Here is a 24,688-nt window from a genome sequence, read left to right as displayed (position 1 = left end):
TCCCCCCTTTACACGAAGTTTACTCAATTAATTTGAACTATTTAAACACTAAAAATAACACTAAATGATTTGTTCGGAAAACTTATGAAATAAAATAATATTTGAATTTGGCGCGCACTCAAAGTGGTGAATTCGATTGGTGAAAATAGAGAATGTGGGGAAAAAGCAATGATTTGGCGGCAAAAATGACAGATCGGATTTAGAAGGACGTGCTTGCTCCGTAATAAAGTGTGTAATTTATTGCGTAAACTTTAGGAAATTTCGCGATCAGCGTTATTTTAAAGGAGATATAAACATTGTTTATTTGAGGGAATATTTTTTCACAATAGATGGCGCTGATATTACTTCTAAATATTGATTCAAGAAGATCAAAAAAGCGTAAAGAAAATCTAAAACTTTAAAATAGGCAGGTATGTTAGTTTTTTTTTGCTATAACCTTGACAAACATAGACAACAGGTAGTCCAAAGCTTTGGAAAAAATTAATTTTCATATTTGAAAGCTCTTAAGCTTGATTATTATGATTTATTAAACAAAATTTCTTAAAGAAATTTAGATTAAAAAATTTAAAGAGCAAAACTTTAAAAACCAAAATAGTAGAATTGTTATAATTTTCGTTTAAGAACTAAACGAAAATTTTAAAAATTTGTTAGCAAATCTGTTCCACAAATTTACTTGAGGATGTATTTGTAATGTAGTTTATTCAAAAAGAATTTTCACTTAATAATAAAAAAAAAATAATTAAATATTTTAAAAAAATTGAAAAATTAATAATAAATTGTTCCCTCTGGTATTTTTACATTAAAACAAATGCTTGTGATGCATAACAAAATAGCAATAATGCTACAAAGTCTATTTGTGAGTCACAAAGAGAAAATATCTACATGGAAGTTTTTTTTTTTGCAACAGCAAAAGAATGAATTGGATAAAATTTACGATGATTGTGACAATGGCTTGTGGAATGCTTGATGAAAGAATAAACTTCATTTTGATGCTATTTCTCTCATCCTCATTCCATCGTTATTTGCTAGTTTATTAACACTTAGAGGATTTATGTGGACACCGTGTCCATTTCGAGTTTTTAAATCGTCATAGATTAAAATGTATTGAACCTATCGTGATAAATACCACGTCTATGTGTAGGAAATTTCAATTACTTTAAGTTAGGCTAAAGAAAATCCGGAAAATATTTTGCTTTTTAAAAGATAATTAAGATCAAAGTCGAAAATATACGCGGAGGATGAAAATGGTCACCGTGACCAACGGTTTTTTTTTGAAAAAAATCGACGCGCCCGAAGATTATGAACCATACTCCTGTGTTAAAAGATAGAAATATGGTTCATAATCTTCGGGCACGTCGAAATACTCTTTTGCACAATTGTCAAAGTGTTGTTTACTTTTTTTTTTACATAAAAACTCCGGAAAATTCAATACTTAAAATAAGCAAATACAAGGATTAATCTAAAAAAAACCCTTCAGGTAGCCTCCCTAAATTGTTTTCTTTTGAGATTGATAAGTGGTTTCAGCGCACCCATAAAAACCAATATTTTAGATTGTCTATCGCTTTCAATCTTCCATTATAATATTTTTTTATCCAAAATTTGCGCGAAGCGCAATAAATCCCCCCATTAATTGAATAAAATATGCACGCATAGTTATTTTGCAAATGCAATCTTCCATATTTCCTTGAAATGTTTGAAAAAAAAACCGTTGGTCATTCTGTCCAATTTCATCCTCCGCGTAAGTGAAAATTTCCCGGTCCTCCGAGTGTTAAATGTGCAGCAGAGACAGACACAAGTGAATGGAAGGCATTGTCTGACATCTCGAGGAATGTCTCATTTTCATCAATATATGATTTCTCCCATTGATTGCATTGCAGATGTCTCACTGGCATTGTCCTCATTTCCCTTTTTGTTGGTGCAAAAAAGAGAAGAATTGAAAGCAATAAAAACTTTTCTAACGCTTTTCATGACATTTTATGATTTTCTTCTTGATGCACAAAATGAGTTTTAATTAAATTGCATGAGTATTATGTATATTGAGATTGAAATATGATTTAAATTGCATTTGAAGCATAAAATTTTCCTATATAATCTGAGAATTCAAAAGTTTTCCAATAAAATCCATTGCTTATTGCTATTTAAATGGGATGCTTTTGATATTACCTATATATTGTGCAAAAAGGATGTTATGTATGATTATATGGAACACGTTTAATATCAAATTGGAATGCCTGTAATTCTTGGAAAACAAAAAGCACGAGAAATGGAAGAACATTTGATATGGAGAAAGTTTTGGAAAATTAAAAGATTTTTCAATGAGAAATTAGAACAAAGAACCGTTCCTATTCAAATTAATCTTTGCAAAAATTATCAAAATGACATTGATTTTGCAATAAATTCAAATCTCTTAAACTGCCATAAACGGCCAATAACTATTGAACAATTTATTTCCCACCAATATAAAAATGATGAATGATTAAAAAGAAACTTTGGATGAAAAAAGATTTATGCTTTTTATGCAAAACATTACGTGCAACAACTCACGTAAGATGTCTTTGAGGAGACAAACTCCAATCGATTTTAATATTGCTTGGAAACCACGTTTCTCCTCACCACACACCAACAAAAAGTTGTTTACAATTTTTTTCTCTCTCCTTCCTAATATTCCACGAATTTACACAATATCACATGACTTAGAAGAGGCAGAATGTTGTACGACATATAGCAGAAAAGTTGTAGGCACAATATTATGAAGGAAAAAAAAAGAACAGCAACAGCAGCATGTTTACCAAAATGATTTTATTATTACTTTCGTCAAAGTCACATTAAGACTAGTTTGAGGCAGATTTTGTGGCAGAAAAAAATTAAGATAAATTATCTTTCCTATTTGAATACTTTACTCACACTTTATATTATAAAATCTTCAATATCTTCATGCCTAAATGAAGCAATTTCCACGCAAGTTTTATTTTTCTCACACTTTAAGTGTCATAAACAAATCAATAGTGAATGACAATTTTTTCTTCTTATGAATATTGGATAGGATAGCAGGTGCTAAATGAATTATTTGGCACGTGGAATTAGTTAAAATGCAAAATAGGAAATATTTCCGATAAACAACATTTTGATTGCCACGAGGAGGGATATTTCCTTTGGTGCAGCAGAAAGAAATATTATAAAATTAAAAATATAATTAGATAATTCTGAAGGAAGTAGGTATTTAAACATAATCATCGTGAGTTGTGTTTATTTCTACTGAGAAAATTAACAATATTGACAAAGTGCAATGAAATAATATAATCAGAGTGAGTGAGAGAGAGAGTCATTGAACTAAATATTTGTGAGACTTCATCACTTTTCCAAACTTTACCCCCCAAGAGAAGTTCAACGATCGATAGAAATGGATAATTGTTAGTTTGTGAATTAAACTTGGCCACTATCTCTCGTGTACAACTCTGCTTTGCTTAATGAAGTTGCTTTTGCTTGCTTATTGTTTGGGTTTGTTGTTGTTTTAAAATAAAAGACGATTGCCCCTGGTCGATGGTAATCACAGAATGAATGCAAAAAGAATAAAATTTGCATTGTGCCCAATCATTCCTGCACTGTGTGCGTGCACTGTCTTTTGTGGACAATGCAGTTGTCTGTTGATTTTTTTTATCATCGCACAATAAGCCCATCAACCCATTGATTTGCATTTTATTTCCTTTTTTTTTTGGTAAATTGTTTCGAATGAATTTTTTTTAAAGGAAAATATTTAGCAAGACAACAATTTTTCCCCCAAATTTATTTATTTTTTCTCCCCAATTTTTTTATTCCACGAAGTTCGCAAACATTGAATTGGTTGTTGTTGGATTTTTTGTTTTTATTGCCTCGTCACGAGTATTAATGGAACAATGGCTACAAATTGTTGATTATGCAAATTTTCACGTAAAAATGTGTTTAATTAGGATTGGTTGGGTTGAAGAAGGAAAAAAAAGAGAGAATTTAATGGGGAAAAGTTGCTCAGTGTTTGCACAGAAAATAAAACACCTGTCATTTTGCAATTTAATCTCATATTTCTACAACAAAACTGACGTTGCTCTAGTTCTTTAATCTCGGAAATACTCAGGTGTGGAGCTTTTGGAATTCATTTTTGACGTAGTACGGTGGGAATTGGACGCGAAATTGCAAGAAGTGAGACAAGAATTTATTGGTGGAACTACTTAATTCTCGTTCTTCCACTTTGCAAATAAAATTTTCTTATCTTTTTAGCTTATTTGTGTAACCTCTTGAAATGTAATTCACTATGGTTCTTGAAAGAATTATCAGGCTTTGTGTGCTTGTTAGGGAAGAATTTTCTTCTACTTGAGAGCTGAAAACTAAATGAAAATCCATGGATTTTCCAAAGGAAATGATTTTTTCTCTCATTGAAAATTTATTTGGAATTCTTTCATCATCTTATGAGTTCTAAAGGAGTCTATTTACATTTGTGCGTCGTTTGAGATTTTTTCAAGAATACACAGAAAGTAAAGAATCTTGTAGACTTAAAAAAATGCAAGGAAAGCTAATTATTCTTCTCATATTTTATCTGGGATCAATGCAAAATTCACGTATCTACTTTACACAGTTTCCTTATTTAATGTATCAAGCATATGCTTCACTGCTTTCTTAACAGTGTTTTATTGCTGGAAGCTTAACCTAAAAACGCTAAAAGTCTTTTTTTTGTCAAGAAAAATATTTTTAAGCATTTCAGCTCATTTTCTTTTTGATTTTTTTATGTTCAGAATAAGGTCATAAAATTAGCAAAAATGAATAAACTCCTCTAAAGTAATATGTAATTTACAATTTTCTACTTCTTGTAATTCTTTTTCTCTCTTTTCCTTTTCCCTGCAATTTCTCACAAATCATTCACTTATTGCATAAATTTGCAAAGAATTCTTCACTTTGCAACGAATGCGAGCAATTTAAATAAATAACTATTTAAAATGATTTACCTATTCAGTGTAAGAAATAATTCTAAAAAGCTTCTTTCCCATTAAAAATCAATAAATTCCGCTTAAAATTTACATCCAATAACTTCAAGTCAATGACTTTTTAGTATCTATCTCGTGAAGCATCCCACCTTTGCGCTGAACTATAAAATAAAATATGCTTTTAAGGTGAAATATCGACATGAACGAATTGCTCATGGGAGCAAATAAATCGTGTTAATCATGAAATTTAACACTCTGTGGAAAAATCATCTTCCTGCATTTAATCTTTTTCTCTTTCTCTCTCATTTTTATTACTTTTTTTTTTAAACTAAAATTCGCGTTTCTTCACTGAGAATGCCCCCGAAAAAAAAGAAGAGATTTTTATTGCAAAATGTTCCACATCAGTGAGAGTCTGAATGAAGAAAAAAAGCACAAAAAAATGGAAAGATAATTATTTTGCTTGAACAATTTAATAGATTATTAGGCGAAGCATGGGAAAGAAGAAAGAATTAGTCGAGAGATAGAGATAGAGTGAGAGAGGGAATTTTTAGAAGAAATGAAGGTTTTGTCTTGAGGCAATATTGTCTTGAAGATTCTGTTTTATTTTTTTTTCCTCTTATTCAAACCGGGGTCGCGTGGAGACAACGGAAGAAGCGCAAAAAAAGGAGATCGCTGCTGGTAATCTCCTTAATTCTCTCCACCACTGTCAGGATGATTAATTAAAATTATCAGTGAGCTTTTTTTCTCCCACCACCACCCAATATTCTAAAAAATTTGTACAGAGAAAAAAGTCCATTATTGAGAAGTTAACTCGAGGCGGTGTTGCTTTATCTACTCATACTTTTTTTTTCCTCAGAAAGTCACAAAACTTTCCTCAAGGACTCCAAGTTGAGTTTTCAATGAGAATTTGTCTAAATGTCAGTGACTTTGAGGGGGGGGGGGCGAGAGAGAGCAAAAAACTTGACTTTTTTTTTCCTCCAGCTTATAAGGAAATAAAATCCACGTTTTGACTTCCTTCTTCCACATTTAATCTATAAATAAATCTGTTATTTTTTTCCATATCTCACATTTATGTTCTCTGTAGTATTTTTCCATGGAGATGCTGGTCTAAAAATAGCACAGTTGTAGTATTTTTTGCCACATAGACAGTTTTTCCTTGATTTTCTGGAGAAAATTTGATTGTTCTCAAAAGAGGGCTCTGTGGGGCTTTTAAGGATAAGAGTAGCTAAGACATCTACTTAACTCAATTTTTTGGATAAATCCTTTGAAAAAAAAAATAATTAAAAGTCGCTATTTTTTCTTTCCAGCGACGTTTTGGTCTAGTTTTTTTCAAAAGTTTTGCAATAAAAGAAATATTCAAAAGAAGTTTGCTGATTTTTTCCCACAATTCTTTAAAAAAAATTTCAAATTTTTGATAAGAGTTGATTGCAAAGTACATTTTTAAATATTAAAATAAAATTCATCTAAAAGAAAATTTAAAAAAGAAGAAAACTCACCGAGTGAGTGGGTGTCTGGATCTCCAACGTAGACTCTGTAGAGGATTTGATAGGAATCCGTGCTCTGACGCCTTGAGAGTTTGTAAGCCGGCGTTTGCCTTGTGATGGATATGAGGGACTTAAGGAGGATGGCCATGCGATTGTAGACTGTGTACGATGCCCTCTGTGTGGGATCGCATCGATCAGTCGCCAATCCCAGGTACCACACCTCAAGCACCATCGAATCATCCTCAACTGTCTTCAGGGAAATTTCCACACAAAGTGGCAAACGACTGAGGATTGATTCACCCGAAATGAGATTGAGTGCCTTCTTTGTTTCCTCCGTCACATCCTGGTAGTCCTCAATGGATATATTGAACTGCAGGAGTTTACAAAGAGAGAGAGACAATACAGCGCTCATGTCAAAAATATCTTTTTCAAGAGAATTAAAAGGGGGAAAATAAAATGTTTGCTAATGCATCATCGGAGTTTTAAGCAAAGTAAACAACATGATGGGATTTTTCCAGTGTGACTTAGGAAAAATCACTTGCAAGTGATTTACAGCACCGTCGTGGAGATTTGCAAAAGAGGAGAAAACTGCTTTTAACCAGTTCTTCCCATTGGAATTGACTTGTTTATTTGCACTTTGCCAATAAAAATTCTCTCTACTCTTCACTTTGTATGTAATTCCTCCTCCTTTCGAGTATGATCACTTTGGTGCTGCCATGCCCCCGCCCGCCATCCCTCATCGTTTATTTTCTGGAGGACAAATGCACAATAACATGAGAGATAGAGCTTCTCACGTTTTTCCAAACAACCCATTCTCAAGAACAATAGCGTCACTTTTCTTATCGCTTTTCATCACCATACTCTCCATACTACTTATAGCAGTTCTTCCCATTCCTGATTGCCGCCGTGCGATGTCGGCGTCGCACTTAAAACGCGCCGATCTATTTTCAGGCACCTACATGTCATTAAAACATACTTAGAGGCACAAATTGTGGGTATTTTTAGCAAAAGAAAAGAAAAAAAAAACAACCAACAGAGAAAATGAGAGACTCTCTTTTTTTACCTCCACCTAGTTTCCCAACGTGGCTCTAGGCGCCAATCAAATGCTCGTCACGTTGTGACAATTTTCCCGGCGGGATGATTCAACATCAATTCGCAAAATTAAGCACAATGCATGAGAATTAAATAAACATTCGCACTGAATTGTTTTGTTACATATAAAGCATGATAAGTTTGCTCTGAAAGGAAACATTTAAGATAAGAAATTGTGCTTATTGTCATGCTGTGGAGCTATGCTAAAGATAAGGTTTTTTCTAGTCCACGAGATGGCGCTATGTTGATGAGCATGCTTCCCTGCCCTCATTATCAATGATATATGCTGTCACATCAATCATTTCATTCAATGCTCATTAATTCCCCTTAGTGTGTCTATTGGGTCAATCGGTTAAAAGAAGTGACTGATAGTGGAAAGATTGTGGGTTCGAGTCTTGCACGGGGAGACTGAGAGATTTTTTTTACATATTCTTTTAGTTTTTTATTCAAAATTATAGAAATAAGTAAAGAAGAATTATGTGTTGGTTGAATGAATTTAATGAAAATTATTAGTTAAAAATATAAAATTTAACTGAAATAAATATTTTTCAAAAAAGTGATTTTCTGACGTATAGAGACAATAATTTTCCGGGTTTTTCGTCGCTTTCTCCTATTTAAAAATTACTAAACTCATTTTTTTTTATTAAAAATGGATTGATAGACGGGAAAAATATTTAATAATAATTTTCCGGGTTTTTCGTCGATTAAATAGATGTTCTAAAAAAAAATACGTTTTCCAGAGATTTCAGCTCCGTTCGGAACCTTTTTCAGTGGCTACAGAGCCGAAAGCTCTGGAAAACGTGAGTTTTTCCGGGTGAAAACCCCCATTTAACCCACGAAAAACCCGGAAAATTATTATTAAATATTTTTCCTTTCTATCAATTTATAGTTAATGCAAAAGGAGTTTAGTCATTTTTATATTGGAGAACTTTTTCTTTGAAGAAACAATTTATTAATTATGTAGAATTAAAAACATAGTGATATGTTTTATGCCAATGAGTGCTACAGAGATCCCAAAAACATGGCCCAACACTTGATGAAAAATTTTCTTGCTGTAGCACTAAACCGTTTATACCGCCAAAGATGGTAAATGCAAAAACTTTTACTTTTTCTCCGCAATGTACAAATTCCACATTAAAACTTTAACACCGCGCTCATGGGGAGCAATAGAAGGAGCAACAACAAAAAAAGAAGTAAAAGAAGTTTGAATCATTTAAAAATTAGCTGCTGGATGAAGAAAGAGAAAAAGTGTTGAGATTTCTTTTGCACGTCAAATTCTTCCCTTTCGCTTCGCGTAATTTACACCAAAGCAAAAAAGACTTTTTTTTTGACAAGAAAAAAATGAGTGGAAATGGGCTTTTTGTGGGGGGAAATGTGATTTTTCCACTACAGCCGGAAAAACGAGTTAAAAGTTTGTCGTGGGCGGGTTTTTATGCGGTGCAAAATTGCGTGTGCAAATTTATGTGCAAAATAATCGATTTATGAGGATGGAAATTAAATTACTTTTCCGTGGGAATATTACGTGGAAAATTGCATGAATGTGTGGGAAAAATTGCCAAAAATTATTGGTTCAGTGAATTTTTCTTCTCATTACCACCCAATGGATGATTTTTTTTTCGAGGAGGAATTTTACACTGAATGGCGAATAAGACGAGTCATCGATTGATTTGGGATCAAAGTCTCATTCATACGTCCGTCGTCTTCCTCCACAGGAGGACTGAGGGGGGACAATCAATGGAGATTTCCAGCAATAAATTGGCATTGGTTGTCAAATTGGAATTGACATGAAATTAATTTGGAGCATCATTCGATCGATCTCCAGGCAATGGGGTACACTACACACACAGAGTGCTCCCAAAGAGATGGCCCCAAAGCAGAGGAATTACTGCAACACAATTCAATTGTCTTTCACAGATTTGCCGCACTCAGGCTTCAAGAGTATAACCTAACCACCCCCACGCCCCTTGATCCCCTTTCCAATTTCTCTATAGAACTTACTTATACAGCTCGCACCTCTCTGTGGGAATTGTGTGGGTGGAAAATCAATGGAAATTACCCTTACTTGGCAAAACTCGCAGTCTTTCTTCTTATTTTAGCTGTGATTCTTTCGTTTTTCTTCTTCTTTATCTCCTTTTGGGTAAGGAATAAGAGATGTGAGAGAGATTCTTTACACCCACCGAATCATCCCTCCTTTATTGAATTATTGGCAATTTTCATGGCACTTGGGAATGATCTTGAGATTTCATTTGGCAATGGTTGGAACGACATGGATTCTCAAAGCACCTCCGAAGAAAAAAATATATATATATATCAGAATGACTCCTCGCTAGTAAACACGCAAAGTACACTCGTACGTGCCTCCAGAGACGTACACTCTGTGCAATTTAATTACGCCCACATTTGAGACATTAGAAAAGCAAGGAAAATTCCATACAGAGCATAAACTTGTTGACTTTGTTTTCTAATCTATTTAATGCTTAATGTGACTAATTTTGACTCTCAAGGCTCATTGCTTTTAATCTTTCAACACTGAAAGTTATTTTTAGGCTCTCAGATTTAAAAGTAAACGGGAGATGTATTGGGGGTGTGTTTGATAAAAGAGAAAGAATTAAATTGAATAAAGAAAAAAAAAGATATTAGAGTTAAAAAATAAACGATTGCGTCCATCGCAAACTTACTCCATCAATCAACGTCCTAAGAAAACAGCAGAAAAGGTGAAAAAATTTCTTCCTAGGTCCTCAAATGAAATTTTATCTTTGTCTAATTGGTCTGAGAAAATTTATTATTCTATTTTGAAGAACATTCAGAAGATTCTTAAAAGTGAAATAAAATCTAAAATTAACGAACGCGACAATTTAGATCTTAGGATATTTTTTTATTACTTTCTTTAGAAGAAAATGAAAAATCTTTTAAACGAACGATAAAAAAAGTAAATCTCTCTAAAAAAAAATTGCAGACAGAAATAATAATATAAAAATCTTCAAGAAACATCAGAAAAGTTGGTTAAAATGTCTTAGAAATATCCATTTTCTTCTTTTATTTGACCATTTAATTCATTTTTATTATTTCTTATACCTACTTAAAATAAATTATTAAAAGCAAAATAAAGGTTATTCAGGTTATTCTTACTCTTAAAATGAGCTAAACTTGGAACATTTTAAATGCTCTACTGATTCTTAATGGAAAACTGGTGGTTTAAACAGTAAGATGTTTGCTTCTCAACTCTAAAGTTTTGGGTTCAAATCCGGTTCTAAAAACTTTTTCTATGTTTTAAAAATTATTTTTTTTACAACTTCCTCTTCAAGAGAAGTTTAATATTCTTTTTATGGAGATTCATAAGAGCACGAACAGACCACAAAATACACCCTAGAAAATCTCTGTTGAAAATCCCTAAAGGAAAATGAGACAAAAGTATTGAAAAAATCCTCTCTATTTTGCAAATCCTTTTGGATTTATTTTTATCCCATCCACTGTATACGAGTTTTGTATATCAAATAAAGAAGAAAAAGAAGCTCCCCAAGAGTATGTACCACCAATGCAGTTGAAGCCACATATGGTGGAGAAGGTGAGAGTGAAAAAGTGTCGAATGTTGTTTGGCATCTCTTGTATGGAAACTGGAGTTTGTTATTGCAAAAAAAAATCAGCAAAAGATCTATTTAAAATGCTACGACTCCATAAATTGAAAGAGAAAGTTGCGAAGGCGGTTTTTGAGAAATTCAGTGCAAATGATTTATTAAATCTGACAAGTCTGCGTGTAATCTCTCACGTTGAGAAGCTTTCTGTGAAACAATTCCTTTGTCATTCCATTTTTGGGATTCAAGTTTACCTCCCAACCCCCCACTTTTCCCGCCCCCGCACAGCTGAGGGAGGCCAGCTGGGCGTCAAATGGGAAAGTCATTTAGAAACAGCCATCAAAAGAGAGTGAGAGAAAATGTGTGAGGGTGAAAATTAGCAGCATGAGAGATAAGAGATAATGAGTATGTTTAAGATATTCCCAAGGAGGTGTGTCCCGCAGTGAAAAACATTTTCATTGCCACATCTACTATCACCATCTCGCGATGTTTATCTTTCGGTGCGCATCTTCCCCCGCCTGGGAGGGAAATTCACTTTGCATTGAGATTTTAGTATATATTTTGCTGATGAGGGAAAAGTTGTGGTCACGCGCTAAGAGGAAAAATCAACATTTTGCCGCCACTTTAAGCCACCGCGTGCTTAATTAAACACAAATAAAATTTATGAGCTTAATGGGAATAATAGGAGGAGAACTTTGAGGCCTTTGGGGGAATAAATTGCTTTTGAATTTTTCTCAAAATGCCCTCTGTTGACTCAAAAATCTCGAAATCAACTAAAGACCTAATTTTAACAAAAATTTGTCGCAATATGTTGTAAGTTTTGACAGTTTAAAGTCCACCCTCTTCTCAATTATATATATTTACTATATAAAATGAGAGATAATTTTTCCCCAAATTGACTTCTCAATATGAAACTTCTAAAATAATTACACACACACCATATTGCAAAACTTATTAACTTCAATGTCTCTCCGGAAGCTTCTCTAATACTCGCAATACAAAGTTTCTCATTTTATTAACTCTAAACTTTCCGTTAATGACAATTTTTTCCACACCAACTGATATTTCCTAATTGACTACTATTCATCGACATTCAAGCATTGGGTTTTCCTGTATTTTTCCCCACATGATCTTCTGGTATTAAACACGTATTAAATGTGAGTTCTTTCACTCGGGCTCTTTTTTCTTTATCTCTTTCAATGTTTTGCATAAATATCCGCCCACACATGGCAAAATCTATGTGGGAAGAGCTATTCATTTAAAACTTTTGAGGGGGAAGTAAAATGTATAGCTCCACATTGATTCAACCAGCAAGCTAAAAGAGAGAAATTCATCAAGAAATTGAAGAGTGAATGGGTGGAATTTATATAGAGCAAAAGGAAAATTAATTGGTGCTCAAGGTACCTACAGAATACCATTGACTACGGAATTCTATGTTGAAATTTAAAGATTTTGCAGTTTAATTCATTTATTTCTTTGCTAGTTATTTGGGAAATATTGTTTAATTGAAATTTAAAAAAATATATAGATTCGTCTTTTTTAGAGCTTCATGTGAAGATTTAAAGAAATCCGAAAGCTTTGAAAAAAAAAATTAAGCTTGCATTCAAAAATCCTTCTTTTCATCTGAAAGTTTTTAGAAGTTGTCTCGATACATAGGTATTCTAAACAAATTCGAATAAAAATAATAATATTAATCCAAGAATTCTTTCTTTACCATCTCTCAGTTAAGAAATCGTTTAAAACTTTCCCACAACAATTGATTGAAAACCTCAATTTATATAATTTTCTTTATTCCCCTCTTTTAGCTCTCACTTTACCGCACAATTCTTTCCCTGAAATGTTCTCGAAGAAATAATTGAACATCATAAAAGTGCAACATTTTCCGTGGAAATTTTCCAAGCAAAAGGCTATCTTTTTCTGTCAGCACAAGGAAAAGTTCCTCGCGCGGTGGTGAAAAGACTCCACAGCCGTGGAAAAATAATAAAACTTTCCAAAACACAATATTTCTTCTCATAAAACTTCAGAATTTTTTTTCTTATGTTGATGGCGGCTCTTTCCACCTCCTCGACATTTTATTACATTTATCTCTAATATAATATTTCATAGTCATAAATTTCAATTACAACTTTTCGTTGGAATAACTTTAATAAAGGAGAAAAAAGAATTTAAAAATTTTCACCCTAAAAATTCTTCTTGAAATCCTGGAGTTTTTCTTGGATATTTTCTCTCATCATAATTCCCATAATTCGTTCCAGAGCCATTTGAGACTGTCCTTGTTTCTCGTGACAACTTTTATTTATGAGATCATTAAAGAATTTGTCATTTCAACGAAATGATATGCATTCAAAATGCAAACGTCCTTTTGTTGAAATGAGCTATTTGCGTATGGATGAGACGGTTTCATGAGATATTCTGAAGAATTGTTGATTTTGATTAACAAATAGAAGAAGAGTTTAATTTATTGAGATTTCTGTTGCATTTTAGAAACGTTGAGAAAGATATGAATGAGGAAAAAAATCAATTTGTCTTGAGATTCGAACTCACGATATTTGGTTTCTTTCACCATGTCTTTACCTATTAACCTAATACTTGAATAAAGAATAAAGAAAAGACTAATTAATTAATTTTTTTTATTAGCGTTTTTTACAAAATTGTTCAGATTCTGTACATATATAAAATGATTCAGCAGAGGTTTTGAATCAATAAAATTTATTTGGGCGTTAATTTTTCTTTCAGATCTTAATAGATAAATTCGAGATAAATCCTTGTCAAAACTGTCAAAAAATCGCGCTGGGCTCCCCACACATGCACAGTCTTCACACCCACAATTCCGCCGATGGGTATTGTGTATGAAATTGAAGCCCACACACTCGAAAGTATGAATGAAATAATGGAACGCTGCGAGACAGTGAAATTCATTGTGATTCACTCCGAAATTGATGGTCTGGGGAGTAATCATCAGACAAGAGATCCGAGACGATGATTGCAACTACTGGATACATAATGTACCTACATATACTGTTGTGTGTGGTGGGAGAAATGGGCGAGAGGTGGATGTGAAAGACGAAGAAATCCGCTGTGATTTCCGTTCTGTGGCAGCAGAGCATAAATATAATACTCAAATGCATAAAGGCTGGAGGGGCAAGTTGGTGCTCGAGCGGGGAGAATGTATCAATGAAAAAATTACGTTTATATTTGTGAATAAACAAAGCGAGATAGTAAGATAAATTTACGCTGATTGAGTGTCTTAAAAGGTAGGAAATTTGTTGGGCCACACCATCAAATTCTTCGCGCAAAAGTGATCTTGAAGTCATTGACGTTGTTGCGTATATCATACACGCCCCAAGAGCTATTAAATAGGCCCTAAATCCAGCATCAAACGTATTTAATTGTCCCTCATTGAAGGCCTTTTCTCTTTTCAAATTCAAACGATAATCGCAGTGAAACCTCTTTATGGAAGACTCTGCTTAACAAAAAAAACTCTGCATTTCACTTCAATTTAGAATTCTTTCTGCCATGCAATGCGGAGGCATTTTTATGGGGAATTCGTTAGATGCAACATAATTCACTGAAATGGATGGTCATTTCATTTGCAGAGCACTCCATTGGTGCAGGAATCAAGTCCAACGTGTATTAGCGCGTGCTTCAACTGTATACGATGATGATTAGCGCATTCCTCAAAGATGCACTCAAATGCCGTTTTAAATCCCATTGCCTCCGCCAACTTTTATATATTTTTTATGGTTCTTAACTTGCTGCAATTGCATTCTTCCGGTACTAAACAATTCTAATTATGTATCCCTTTAATTTGATTTTAAAACTCTCATTTTGTTTTAATTGATTAATTAATTAATTTTTAAAAAAGACACGATTTATTAGAAAATTTTAACCGTGAATTTAAAAATTCTGTGTGATTTCTTAATTCCATATATAAACACCTAAATTTTGACATTAATGCCCACATTGCGTTAATTTTTATAATTTTATCAAATTCATTTTTCGTCGTATTTGTGGATACAAATTTGGTATTAAACCAAGTTTTTGACATTTAAAAAAAAATTAGGGGAAAATCAGATCGAATTTTTGAAATGTTATCTGTGTAAATTTTGACATTTATCTTTGAATTTTGACATTAGTTCGAAATTTTGACATTTAATTGAGAAAAACAATTAATAAAATGTCATTAATTGATGTATTTGACATGGCTTTTTGAATTTTAAAATTTTGACAAAAAATAAAGCTAACGTCAAATTAAATTCCCGATTTTCAATTTGACATTAAAATTTAGATTTTGACATTAATGCCTAATTTTGACACAAATGGCTAAATTTTGAAATTTCTTTTCACTTAATTTACTTCAATTACAAAAAATATGCTTCAGTTTAACTACCCGAAACGAATAGCTTTAAATGTGGTCAAAATCTGGAACAATTGCTATGAATAAAAAGCAAATATAAGTACAAAATAAATAAAAAATTTAACGACTTGTGAATTTCTGCATTGAGGGCAAGTCTTTAAGTTTCATAACTTATTCAATGGATGCCATCTAATGTTCGTTGGATGCAAACTTTGGTCATTTTATCAAACACTCCACAGCCATAAAGAATACTTGTGGTGAACAGAGGACAAAAATAACTCAAATGGTATGTGCAAATATTTGCAAACTTTTAAAGTGAGGTAGGTATTAAATTTTCATATTATTGCCCCCTTTGACTTGGTGTTGATGTGCATAGAGTGAAAGCTTTTGGTGTGGAGTTGGATGTTCCACGAAATGTTTTTGCTCTACACTCACTGTTTATTCGGGAGAATGCCAGAGAGAATGACTTTAGAAGTGACTGAGTGAATTTTCTTCACATCTCTGTGTGAAAATTTTCCAGCAATATGCGGAAGATGCCAAGAGCAGCCAAGAAATTCGTGTCAACGACTCTTTAGCGAAAAAAACGTCTCAATTTTAATGGACCAGAAAAATGTTATGCAAAATGATTCAATGTTCTTTTAAAAGGGAACTTTCAACTCTATTTATGTTCATTTTAACTTCATCTTTTGCGGAAAGTACATCCTTAAGGAAAGGAAAATATCAATTTCATGAGAGCTCTCATATTTTCTTCCCACAGGAATGACTTTTCCTCATCTGCAGAGAAACCCTTTGAATAAAAACTCGAAGGAGAATGATATGGTGCATTAGAGAGAGAGGGGGCTTATTTGCAAAAAGAGCAAAATAAATATTTACAGAGATGTTTTAGCATGCAAAAATTTTCACAAACCAACACTCTGGAATATTGTGTACACGAGAACATCATGGAAATTCTTCGTTCAAGGAGAAATAAAGCAAAAAACATCGAGAGTGGTGGAAAAGTTTCTTGGAAAAAATGAGTATATATTTTAAATGTGGAAGAAATAAACAAACTTGAAGGAGATTTATTTTTAATGTTGTTTTTGTTGTTTGGATGGACAACAGATGGTATTGACAGTATTTAAAGCTTTTCAAAATGCAGTCAATAAACTCTGAATGTCAGTTTTATTCTTTGAAATAACGATTTGAAGTCTAACAACTTTTAATAGCCCTGATGAAGGTCTTTTCTTGTCCAAAACGTCACCTAATAAAAAGCGTAAAAAGCTGATTTTTGACAGAAGCTGTCACATTGTTTGAATTTGAATTTAAACGAACTTAACGGTTTATTTCTCTAGAGATATTTTCTCATTCTTTTGAAACTTCTAGAAGGCTTTTGCTTTGTCTTTTGTAAAGTCAGTAGCATTATTAATTTTCTTCACACGGTCATACATTGATAAAGAGACACATTGTTACGCAAAGATGGGGAAATTATTTAACCTTTTTTTTCGTAGTAAAATACATTCCACGCATGTCATTGCCGTAGGATAAGATTATGGGTATTACCCAGGCAAATAAACAACAACAAAAAATATCAGGGTGAGAAAAATGGAGCACGAATTAAATGAATTAAATGCATTTATTTTTTGCATTTGGAGCACAATATCTGTGGGATAACATGCTCGTAGCATATTCGCGCTGCTGTGAATGCTATTGACAAGGCCCACATTTTATTTTTGCACCATCGATTCAGAGAAGAGGCACAAAGGCACCCAGATAGAATTGCTTCACGCAAAAATCACGCATTGAGTTGCACAATGTCTGCAAAAAAAGCGCGCGCGGGTATAAATTGAGAATGAAGGGCAATTGCCAAAGACTTCCTTGGCATGCCCCCTTACTTTGCCACCATAGAAAGTCCATAATAGTAAAGTAAGGAGAAAAAAAGCGCTAGAGTGGTGCACATGGATTCACACACACTCTCCAAATTAATGTTAATGACTTGTACGATGCGGAGAAGATCCACGAAAGACTGTTAATTATTCAGCTTTAATTTTCATGAGAGACTGCACGTATACCATAGAGTTTTCTTTCTCAAATGTTGGGGATTTAAACCAACAATCTGCCACGCATTCCACCTCAATTTTTTCGACGATGCAGGTGAGAGAGAAGCCACATATGGGTCTACTTTTTGTGTGCGACTTGTATTTCGCAAGCTGAGCTTTTGTGGATTAACAGCCTCCGTGCAGAGTTGCTTACGCAGATTAATTGCCTTGAATAGGCTGGAGGAAGCATGTGAGTCACTCCATATGGCGCCAAAAGCATGACTTTGCCATTCTCCAACACATGCAGATATTTCTGGATTTTCTTCTTAAGTATTCGGGAAGTTATTCTTACTAATTCTTGGAATTTTGAAGTTTTAGGAAAAGAAATAAACTTGAATTTTAAAAATTTCCATTTAGAAGCTTTGTATTCTAGAGAAAAAAAATTGGCCTGACTGTTATTCGAACCTAAGGTATTTGAATTGACTGTCAAGCTCTCTAACGATTGTTCTATAAAGGAAGTAAGGCACGAATTTGTTGGGTATTAATTCTTTAAAGAAATATTAATTTTTCCATAGCTTTCGGCTATGCACATCTTATGCAGTCAGTACATATTATAAATTCACATGATTTCATTCGAAGTCTGTTCTAACGTTGGACAGTAACGTTAGAAATCTGCCTGATATAATTTTTGTTTTTTTATCCTTTTGGAATTTTGAACATATTGGATCTATAAGGTCTAACCAAAGCTTTTTGTAAGAAATGCGTTTTCGTTGTTTTTTTTTCACTTGCTCCTTGTCCAATTGTATCGCGCTGTCACTGTCAAACAAGAAACGAGATTATAAAACATAGAACATAGAAAATCATCTTCTTAACAAAAGGTATGGGTACAGTTTTAATCCTTCTCTTCCTCTAACATTTTCCTCCTTCTCTCCATTTCTCTTAGTTTAGCATATAAATCTCCTTGACCTTTGCAAATTCCTCAGAAGTCTATTTTGCAAACCGTTTCTAACAGTGTAGTCATGCGCCACATGATACAGAGGACGCCACTGTTCCCGGAATGTTCCACGCGTCCTCCGGGTGGGTCCTTTCGCCCACACATTCCCAACCCCTGGGACATCCCAGGCATAACATATTGTGCCCCACAGAGGCTCCATAACTTACCCAGTCTGAGTTTGAAGACTGCAACTTTCCGGATGTTTGAATTTTCTCACCAAGGCGCGACTGTACAATCACCTGGGGACACTTTAGCATGAATCCCTTGATGAATTTCTCAAGTTCCTTCTTATCTTGCATTGTTGCACGCACAAATACCCTCCTGGGGGGTGCACAGAACACCAAAAAAGAATTTTGCGAAAACCTTCACAAGAAAAACACAAAAATATTTTTCTTTTGCCTTTCAAGAAAGAAACACATTTCACTTCTCGCGAAACATTTTGTAAATAAGGGGAATGTTTCATTGATGAAGCGGCAAAAACGTTGAAGAAACTACTGGAAGTTTCAAAAATTCCTCTACATTATGGCGCAAACGCGTGAAAAGGGCGCAAAATGAAAAGTAGGGTTAGTTTTCACCCCAAAACTTCCCTTTTCTTATTGGAATAATGAGAAAAGTAAATATAATGAGAAAATCCTATAAGAAATTAGATGAAAATCATTGAACAGATTTAATTTTCTTCAAAAAGAAATTTTCGTCGAAAGCTTTATAAACTAGATGTGTCTTGGAGTGAGAAATATGGCGCTTTTAGATGGCTCGTCGCCAAGAAAATCAGAGAAATTCGTCGAAATCCAAGAAGAAGATCGTTTTTCTCCCAATCCAACCGATCACAATCTCACAGAGGAATCAGTTTGTGATCGCCATTCAAGCTAACCGGAAGGAAATAAAAATCTCTCTGCGTGGACTAAAAGCCGCCATCGTGAAAAAAAATCCGTTAATTAGTGAAGATTTTCATTTAAAGGAATTTCCAGTGAAATGTGGTGAAGGGAATGGATTTTTCTTTCAAACTGAAAGGAAACGTGAAAAGTGAGCCTTGTGAGAGAAAAACAGTGTGAAAATGTGGATTGATCGTGCGAAGGAGTTTCTGTGGATTATTCTCCTTGTCGCAACCATTCGTAAGTTAATTGCCCTGAATTTATCAGAATTAATGAGTTTTCCCCGGGAAATTGACCGCAAAGATGACCAGAGATTCCTTCTTTTTGCTTAATTGAAGGAGATTTTCCACTCAAGTCTGCTTTTCATGGATTATTAGGTCAAAAAATTCAATGGTTGCGAAGAATTATTTTTTCCCGGAGTTTTAATTCTCATCCTTTTTAAATCCTGCTGCAGAGTTGATGATTTTATAGATAAAAGAACGTTGAAAATCTTACAAAATGAAGAAATAATAAACTTTTTACATTTTAATTTGAGATTTTTTTTTAAATTGCGTTAGTTCAGAAAATACTGGAAAAATAAAAAAAATAAAACTGCCAAAGATACTCCCATATTTTATCTTTTTTACTTTAAAATATGCATTAAGCGTACGCATCATTGCTCTATTAATTATTGATTTACTTTTAACATAAATCATCATTGATATAGGCGTTGACTGGGTTAGAAAAGCAAAAAAAGCATCTATTTTATTTCTTGAATTAGGTAATAAGAAGCACTGAAGCATATGTTTGATGCATTTATTAATCAAATATAGTACAACTAGTCAACCCGAGCCCCCAATCACGTGTGAGCAATCACCATTTTAAGCTTTATAAAGGGGCGTATATTAGTTGGGGGGATGAATAATACGGTACCCCGAAAAATTTTTTAAATAAAAAAATCCGTTATCTGACCCTTCAGTAGGTAGAAAATGGGGAAAAAATCAGTTTTTCTGTGGGGGCGCTATAAAGGGGGGTCGGGGCGGAATCCCATATAGCGCTTGCAACTCGTATTGACCCCCTCTACCCCCATACCAAATTTCATCAAAATCGGCCCAGCCGTTTCGGAGGAGTTCATGTGCCACAGACAGACAGACTTTTCAGCTTTATATATTAAGATGAAGACGTGGCTTTTGTATTTTTTTTTGCATAAATCATCTCCATTTGCTATGAAAATCTAGACAATAAAACATTATAATTTTCAATTCAAAATAAAAAGTTTGACTTTTTCTTAATTTTCTGAATCTTTATCGAATTATTTTTCAGCTAAAATTCCTTGTATGATTAAAATGAATGAACTCCTTTCTCTCAACATCCTTTGAATAGTAATTTTCTTTACAAAAAAAGCTCCGCTTATTAAAATTAGTTGGTATACCACAATCGTGGCATACCAAGTATTGTAATCGTCGGAAAAACCGACCACCTCGGATCGGGCTCAAACTTAATATGAGCACGTTTTAGACATCCCACATTATGAAAATGGTGGTGGAAAATTTTTGATCCGGCCGGCCGGTGCGCCAAACTTTGCCTTATAGCTCAAGAACTGTAACAGATAGAGACTTCCGGTTTGAAGTTTTCTATAGAAATGTGGGTGTAAATTTTCATATTTTCGCATTTTCAAAATCCAAGATGGCCGACGTCCGCCATTTTGAAACACCGTCAACCAGTTCCCTTATAGCTAGAGGTCTGAAATTTTAGTATGTTGTATAGCTCAGTGAGACGTTTTCATCAACAATTCATACTTGACAATCGGTCAAGCGGTTTAGCACATATGGCGGCCGAAAGCAAAAAGTGTTTTTTCGATATAACTCGAGAACGGCTTGACCGATTTTGACCATCTTGGTATCAAATGAAAGGTATTGAGAAGCCCTACAACTGTCTAGAACATTTCAAGTTTCAGAAACATCCGCAAGAGGCGCTAAAAACAAAAACAAAAATTGCCTAACTTTAAGGGGCTATATCTCCCAACATCTGTTATCGTTTTCCTTTAAATTTTGATATGTTGTGGCCTGACTCAATATCTTTCATCAGTCCGAAAATGAAGAAATTCTATGTCGCCGTTTAGAAGATATAGCCATTTGAAAAATTCTTGAATTTGAAAAGTTCTAAGAGCCATATCTCTTGAACCGCTTGTCCGATTTGACTCAACTTAGTATCAAATTAAAGGTTTTGCAATTATCTACATCTTTCTAGAACACCAGAAACTTCTAGAATCATTCTTTCAGGACGAAAAGTGCAAAAAACTGTTTTGGTAGAACATAAATCCGCCATTTTGTGTTCTGGGGGTGACCTTGAAATGTATCGAAATATATGTCAGATTATAGCTTATTTCAATACCTTTCCAGAACTAGTCAAGAAATTTCTGTAGGTCTAATAGAACTTAAGATATAAGCATTTTAATCTGTCAAATTGCTAAATTTTACAAAAAATCCGTTTTGCCTACTAATATTACTTAAAAATTAAATTACAACGCATAGACTGACCCATCCGCGTTGTGGTATACCAACTCTAATAACTGGACGCGTTATGATTGACTTTCTTTTCAAAGCTTCTTTTGTGAAATCAACATTCTTCCTCAGAATTCTCTTCAATAAAAATAAATCCGAATGATAAATAAAAAATCAAGATAAAATTATATTTTCATTGAATTTTCATTTTGAAAGTCTTCAAAGAAAATGCGCAATGCGTGCTTGAATGGCTTCAATAATTTCAACCCCATTTCCTTATGGAATTTTCACCAGTCTTGTTTTCCCATCATCTTCCAGAGTCTTTATCTTCGCTCCAATAACTCCTTATCATCCCTCAGGTTACGCAATAAAATTTCTTATTTGGATTTATTCTCAATATTTCCTGGAAGCCGCGCATTTCCACGGAATCGCGATGTGAATCAAACCATTGCCAAAGTCGAGAGGCATGAAAAGGGGGTAAAATTTTACATTTTGTGCCATTTGAGAATTTTCCAGGCTTTTCCCCACAAAAGAGTCCCGTTTTTCCCAATTTTTTTCGTGTTGTTTTTCAAGCTGAAAAAAAAACGAGGCAGCAATAAACGTCGGAAATATCTGGCAAACGTGTGATTGTTTTCTCAGAGCGGAAATTGAAGGCAAAAGATGGCAAAAGGGGAGCTTTTGTGCCGCGAAATTTCCACGATGGTAAATACACTGTCTGTGCGCGTACAAAATCCACGATATTGTCCCCAACAAAAGCTCCATTTGTTGCCAATACGACCATTGTCGCAGGAGGGCTCTTTTGAGGGATTTCCCTGGATTCCAGGAGATTTTACAACCCACCCACGCATTGACCACACGGAAAAGCTTCAACGGAAAAGCCCCACAGGGAGAGAATAAGGGCGGTGTATTTTGATTCTGCGAAAAGCTTTCCCAATTGACTTCATGCTGTGCGTGCAATCAAAACCAATCAAAATCAATTTGTTGCCTAAAAGGGAGAATTTGTAGCATATTATTCAAAATTAGATGGAAGTTTGAAGCTTTCAAGAGAAGCCTTAAAAGCTTTCTCTTTAGAATTAACAGGAATTTAAAAAAAAAAGAGGAAAGCTTTGTAATATTCTCTGAGTTTTTGTGTGGTCAGAAGACGGTTGAATTCATTGAAGTACAAACGTTTAAAAAAATACATAATGTAACCATTCCTTCAATCTCTTACTAATTAATCCAAAAGCATACCCTTTTAAGCTTTTCAACACACACACAACAAGGGAAAAAACTCATTTCTCTGGTGTGACCACACCAAATTAAATGAACGAGAGCTTTTTGAAGCTTTTTTCTCCATATTATACCATATAGTTTAACAACGAAACTTTCCTCCCAAACTATCCCAACTACGATAATGCGTGGTGAAAGCCACACTGCAGCTGGTCCCTCTCTCTGGGTAAAATTTAATAATGTGCAAATTGATGGACATTGCAGCAATGTTGCGAGAATTATCATCATTTGGTGGCTAGAGCTGCGAGTAAAAGAATTACATATATATGTTGCAACAGTTGCTGCTGAGTTGAATCAACCATTAACCGAGCTTTTAATTACTCTGCGCCCGCACTAAATTTTTCGGGCCTGACTTTAATTGCAAAACCCGCGGATAGTTGGAAAATTTTGTGCAAAAATATATATATATAAAATGGGAGAACTATTGCTATGTATGCTCGCCAGCTCTAGCTTGAAAATTAATATATTTAGCATTAAGTCTGGTGTGACAAGTTATGGGAGTTGTGAACAAGAATAGCATGCAATTTGCATCATAATGCACCATCTATGCAACATGTGATTAATCTGTGTGACTCCATAATACCAACTGCTGTGCCATTTTAGCAAGTGTTCGCTATGTACATACATAACGCACTGTGAGAATGAGAAAATCCAAGAAAAAAACAAGGAAAGGCTTTGTTGGGATTTTGTCGCATAAGAGAGAACCATAACAATGCTTCAAATTGTCATGGAGTCCAGTCTTTTGGTTATCCGCAGGAGAGATTTATTCTTTAAAAAAAAAATAATCCTGGCTCAGGAGAAGTTAAAGTTCCGTGCCCTACTTTGAGGCAATTGTAGAATGAAGAATTTGGCTGGCACACATAAGATTAAGCAACAGATCTATTGAATTTTACTGCCCCCAAATGAGCCACAATACCGCACAATACCCCATAATTTGGACGAGCTCCATCATTTCCCTCCCCCTGTGTGCCAATTTCTCTCACTCAATATGATGAGGCGTGAGCGACAGGGCACAACAATCAACATAATTTTGCATAATTAACACATTGCAAGACATGAAATTGCATCGTAATGCTGTCATATCTAATTCAGGTTGATGGCATATGGGCAGCTAATCGATTCTTATACCAACACCAGACCTGAGCAAATAAGCATCATCGTGGAATGATAAAAGAAATTAATTTTATTCATTAAATAAGAGTTGATGTACTTTAAGAATTTATAGATTGAAGGGAATTTTACATAATAATTTCAAGAATTTTTGGAAATTCTCGCCATGTAATACTTAAAAATTGCCTAGGAAGGTCAATTTTTAACCAAAATTCTTGAAATTTTGCACAAGAACTTTTGAAATTCTTTTTTTGAGCTTCAATTTTTAACGTTCTGTATTTTGTTCATAAACTTTAACCGTTTTTATTTGAAAATATTCGTATTTAGTGCTCAAAATTCAAGAATAAACTTTAACAGTTTAAATTTCGAATAAAAATCAGAATAAAAATTTAAGAACAGAAACTCTAAGTTAGAATATTTAGATGTATAAATATAATTCTAATGTTAAAAAAAATTAGGCTTAAATATTTTACTACAGATATTCAAAG

The 24,688-nt window shown here is 33.9% G+C and overlaps 2 protein-coding genes across 3 annotated transcripts in view; one reads left to right on the top strand and one right to left on the bottom strand.

Annotated features, from left to right (window-relative positions):
- The window catches only part of LOC129793516 (autophagy-related protein 13 homolog), a 42,348-nt gene extending 23,436 nt beyond the window's left edge, over positions 1-18,912 (bottom strand). Inside the window, exons 1-2 of the mRNA XM_055833614.1 lie at positions 18,634-18,912; positions 6,449-6,806 (exon numbers count right to left, since the gene is read on the bottom strand). Coding sequence (XP_055689589.1) covers positions 6,449-6,806; positions 18,634-18,765 — 490 coding nt within the window. The 5' untranslated portion in view covers positions 18,766-18,912. The remainder of the gene's footprint in view (positions 1-6,448; positions 6,807-18,633) is intronic.
- Positions 18,913-19,311: 399 nt separating this feature from the next.
- The window catches only part of LOC129793018 (fibrillin-1), a 31,877-nt gene continuing 26,500 nt past the window's right edge, over positions 19,312-24,688 (top strand). For both annotated transcript variants that reach the window (XM_055832542.1, XM_055832541.1), the window contains exon 1: positions 19,312-19,578. In XM_055832542.1, coding sequence (XP_055688517.1) covers positions 19,521-19,578 — 58 coding nt within the window. In that variant the 5' untranslated portion in view covers positions 19,312-19,520. The remainder of the gene's footprint in view (positions 19,579-24,688) is intronic.

Source organism: Lutzomyia longipalpis, chromosome 3, assembly GCF_024334085.1.
Source record: "Lutzomyia longipalpis isolate SR_M1_2022 chromosome 3, ASM2433408v1".
Classification (NCBI taxonomy): Eukaryota; Metazoa; Arthropoda; class Insecta; order Diptera; family Psychodidae; genus Lutzomyia; species Lutzomyia longipalpis.
This window is presented reverse-complemented; position numbering and strand designations above follow the sequence as displayed.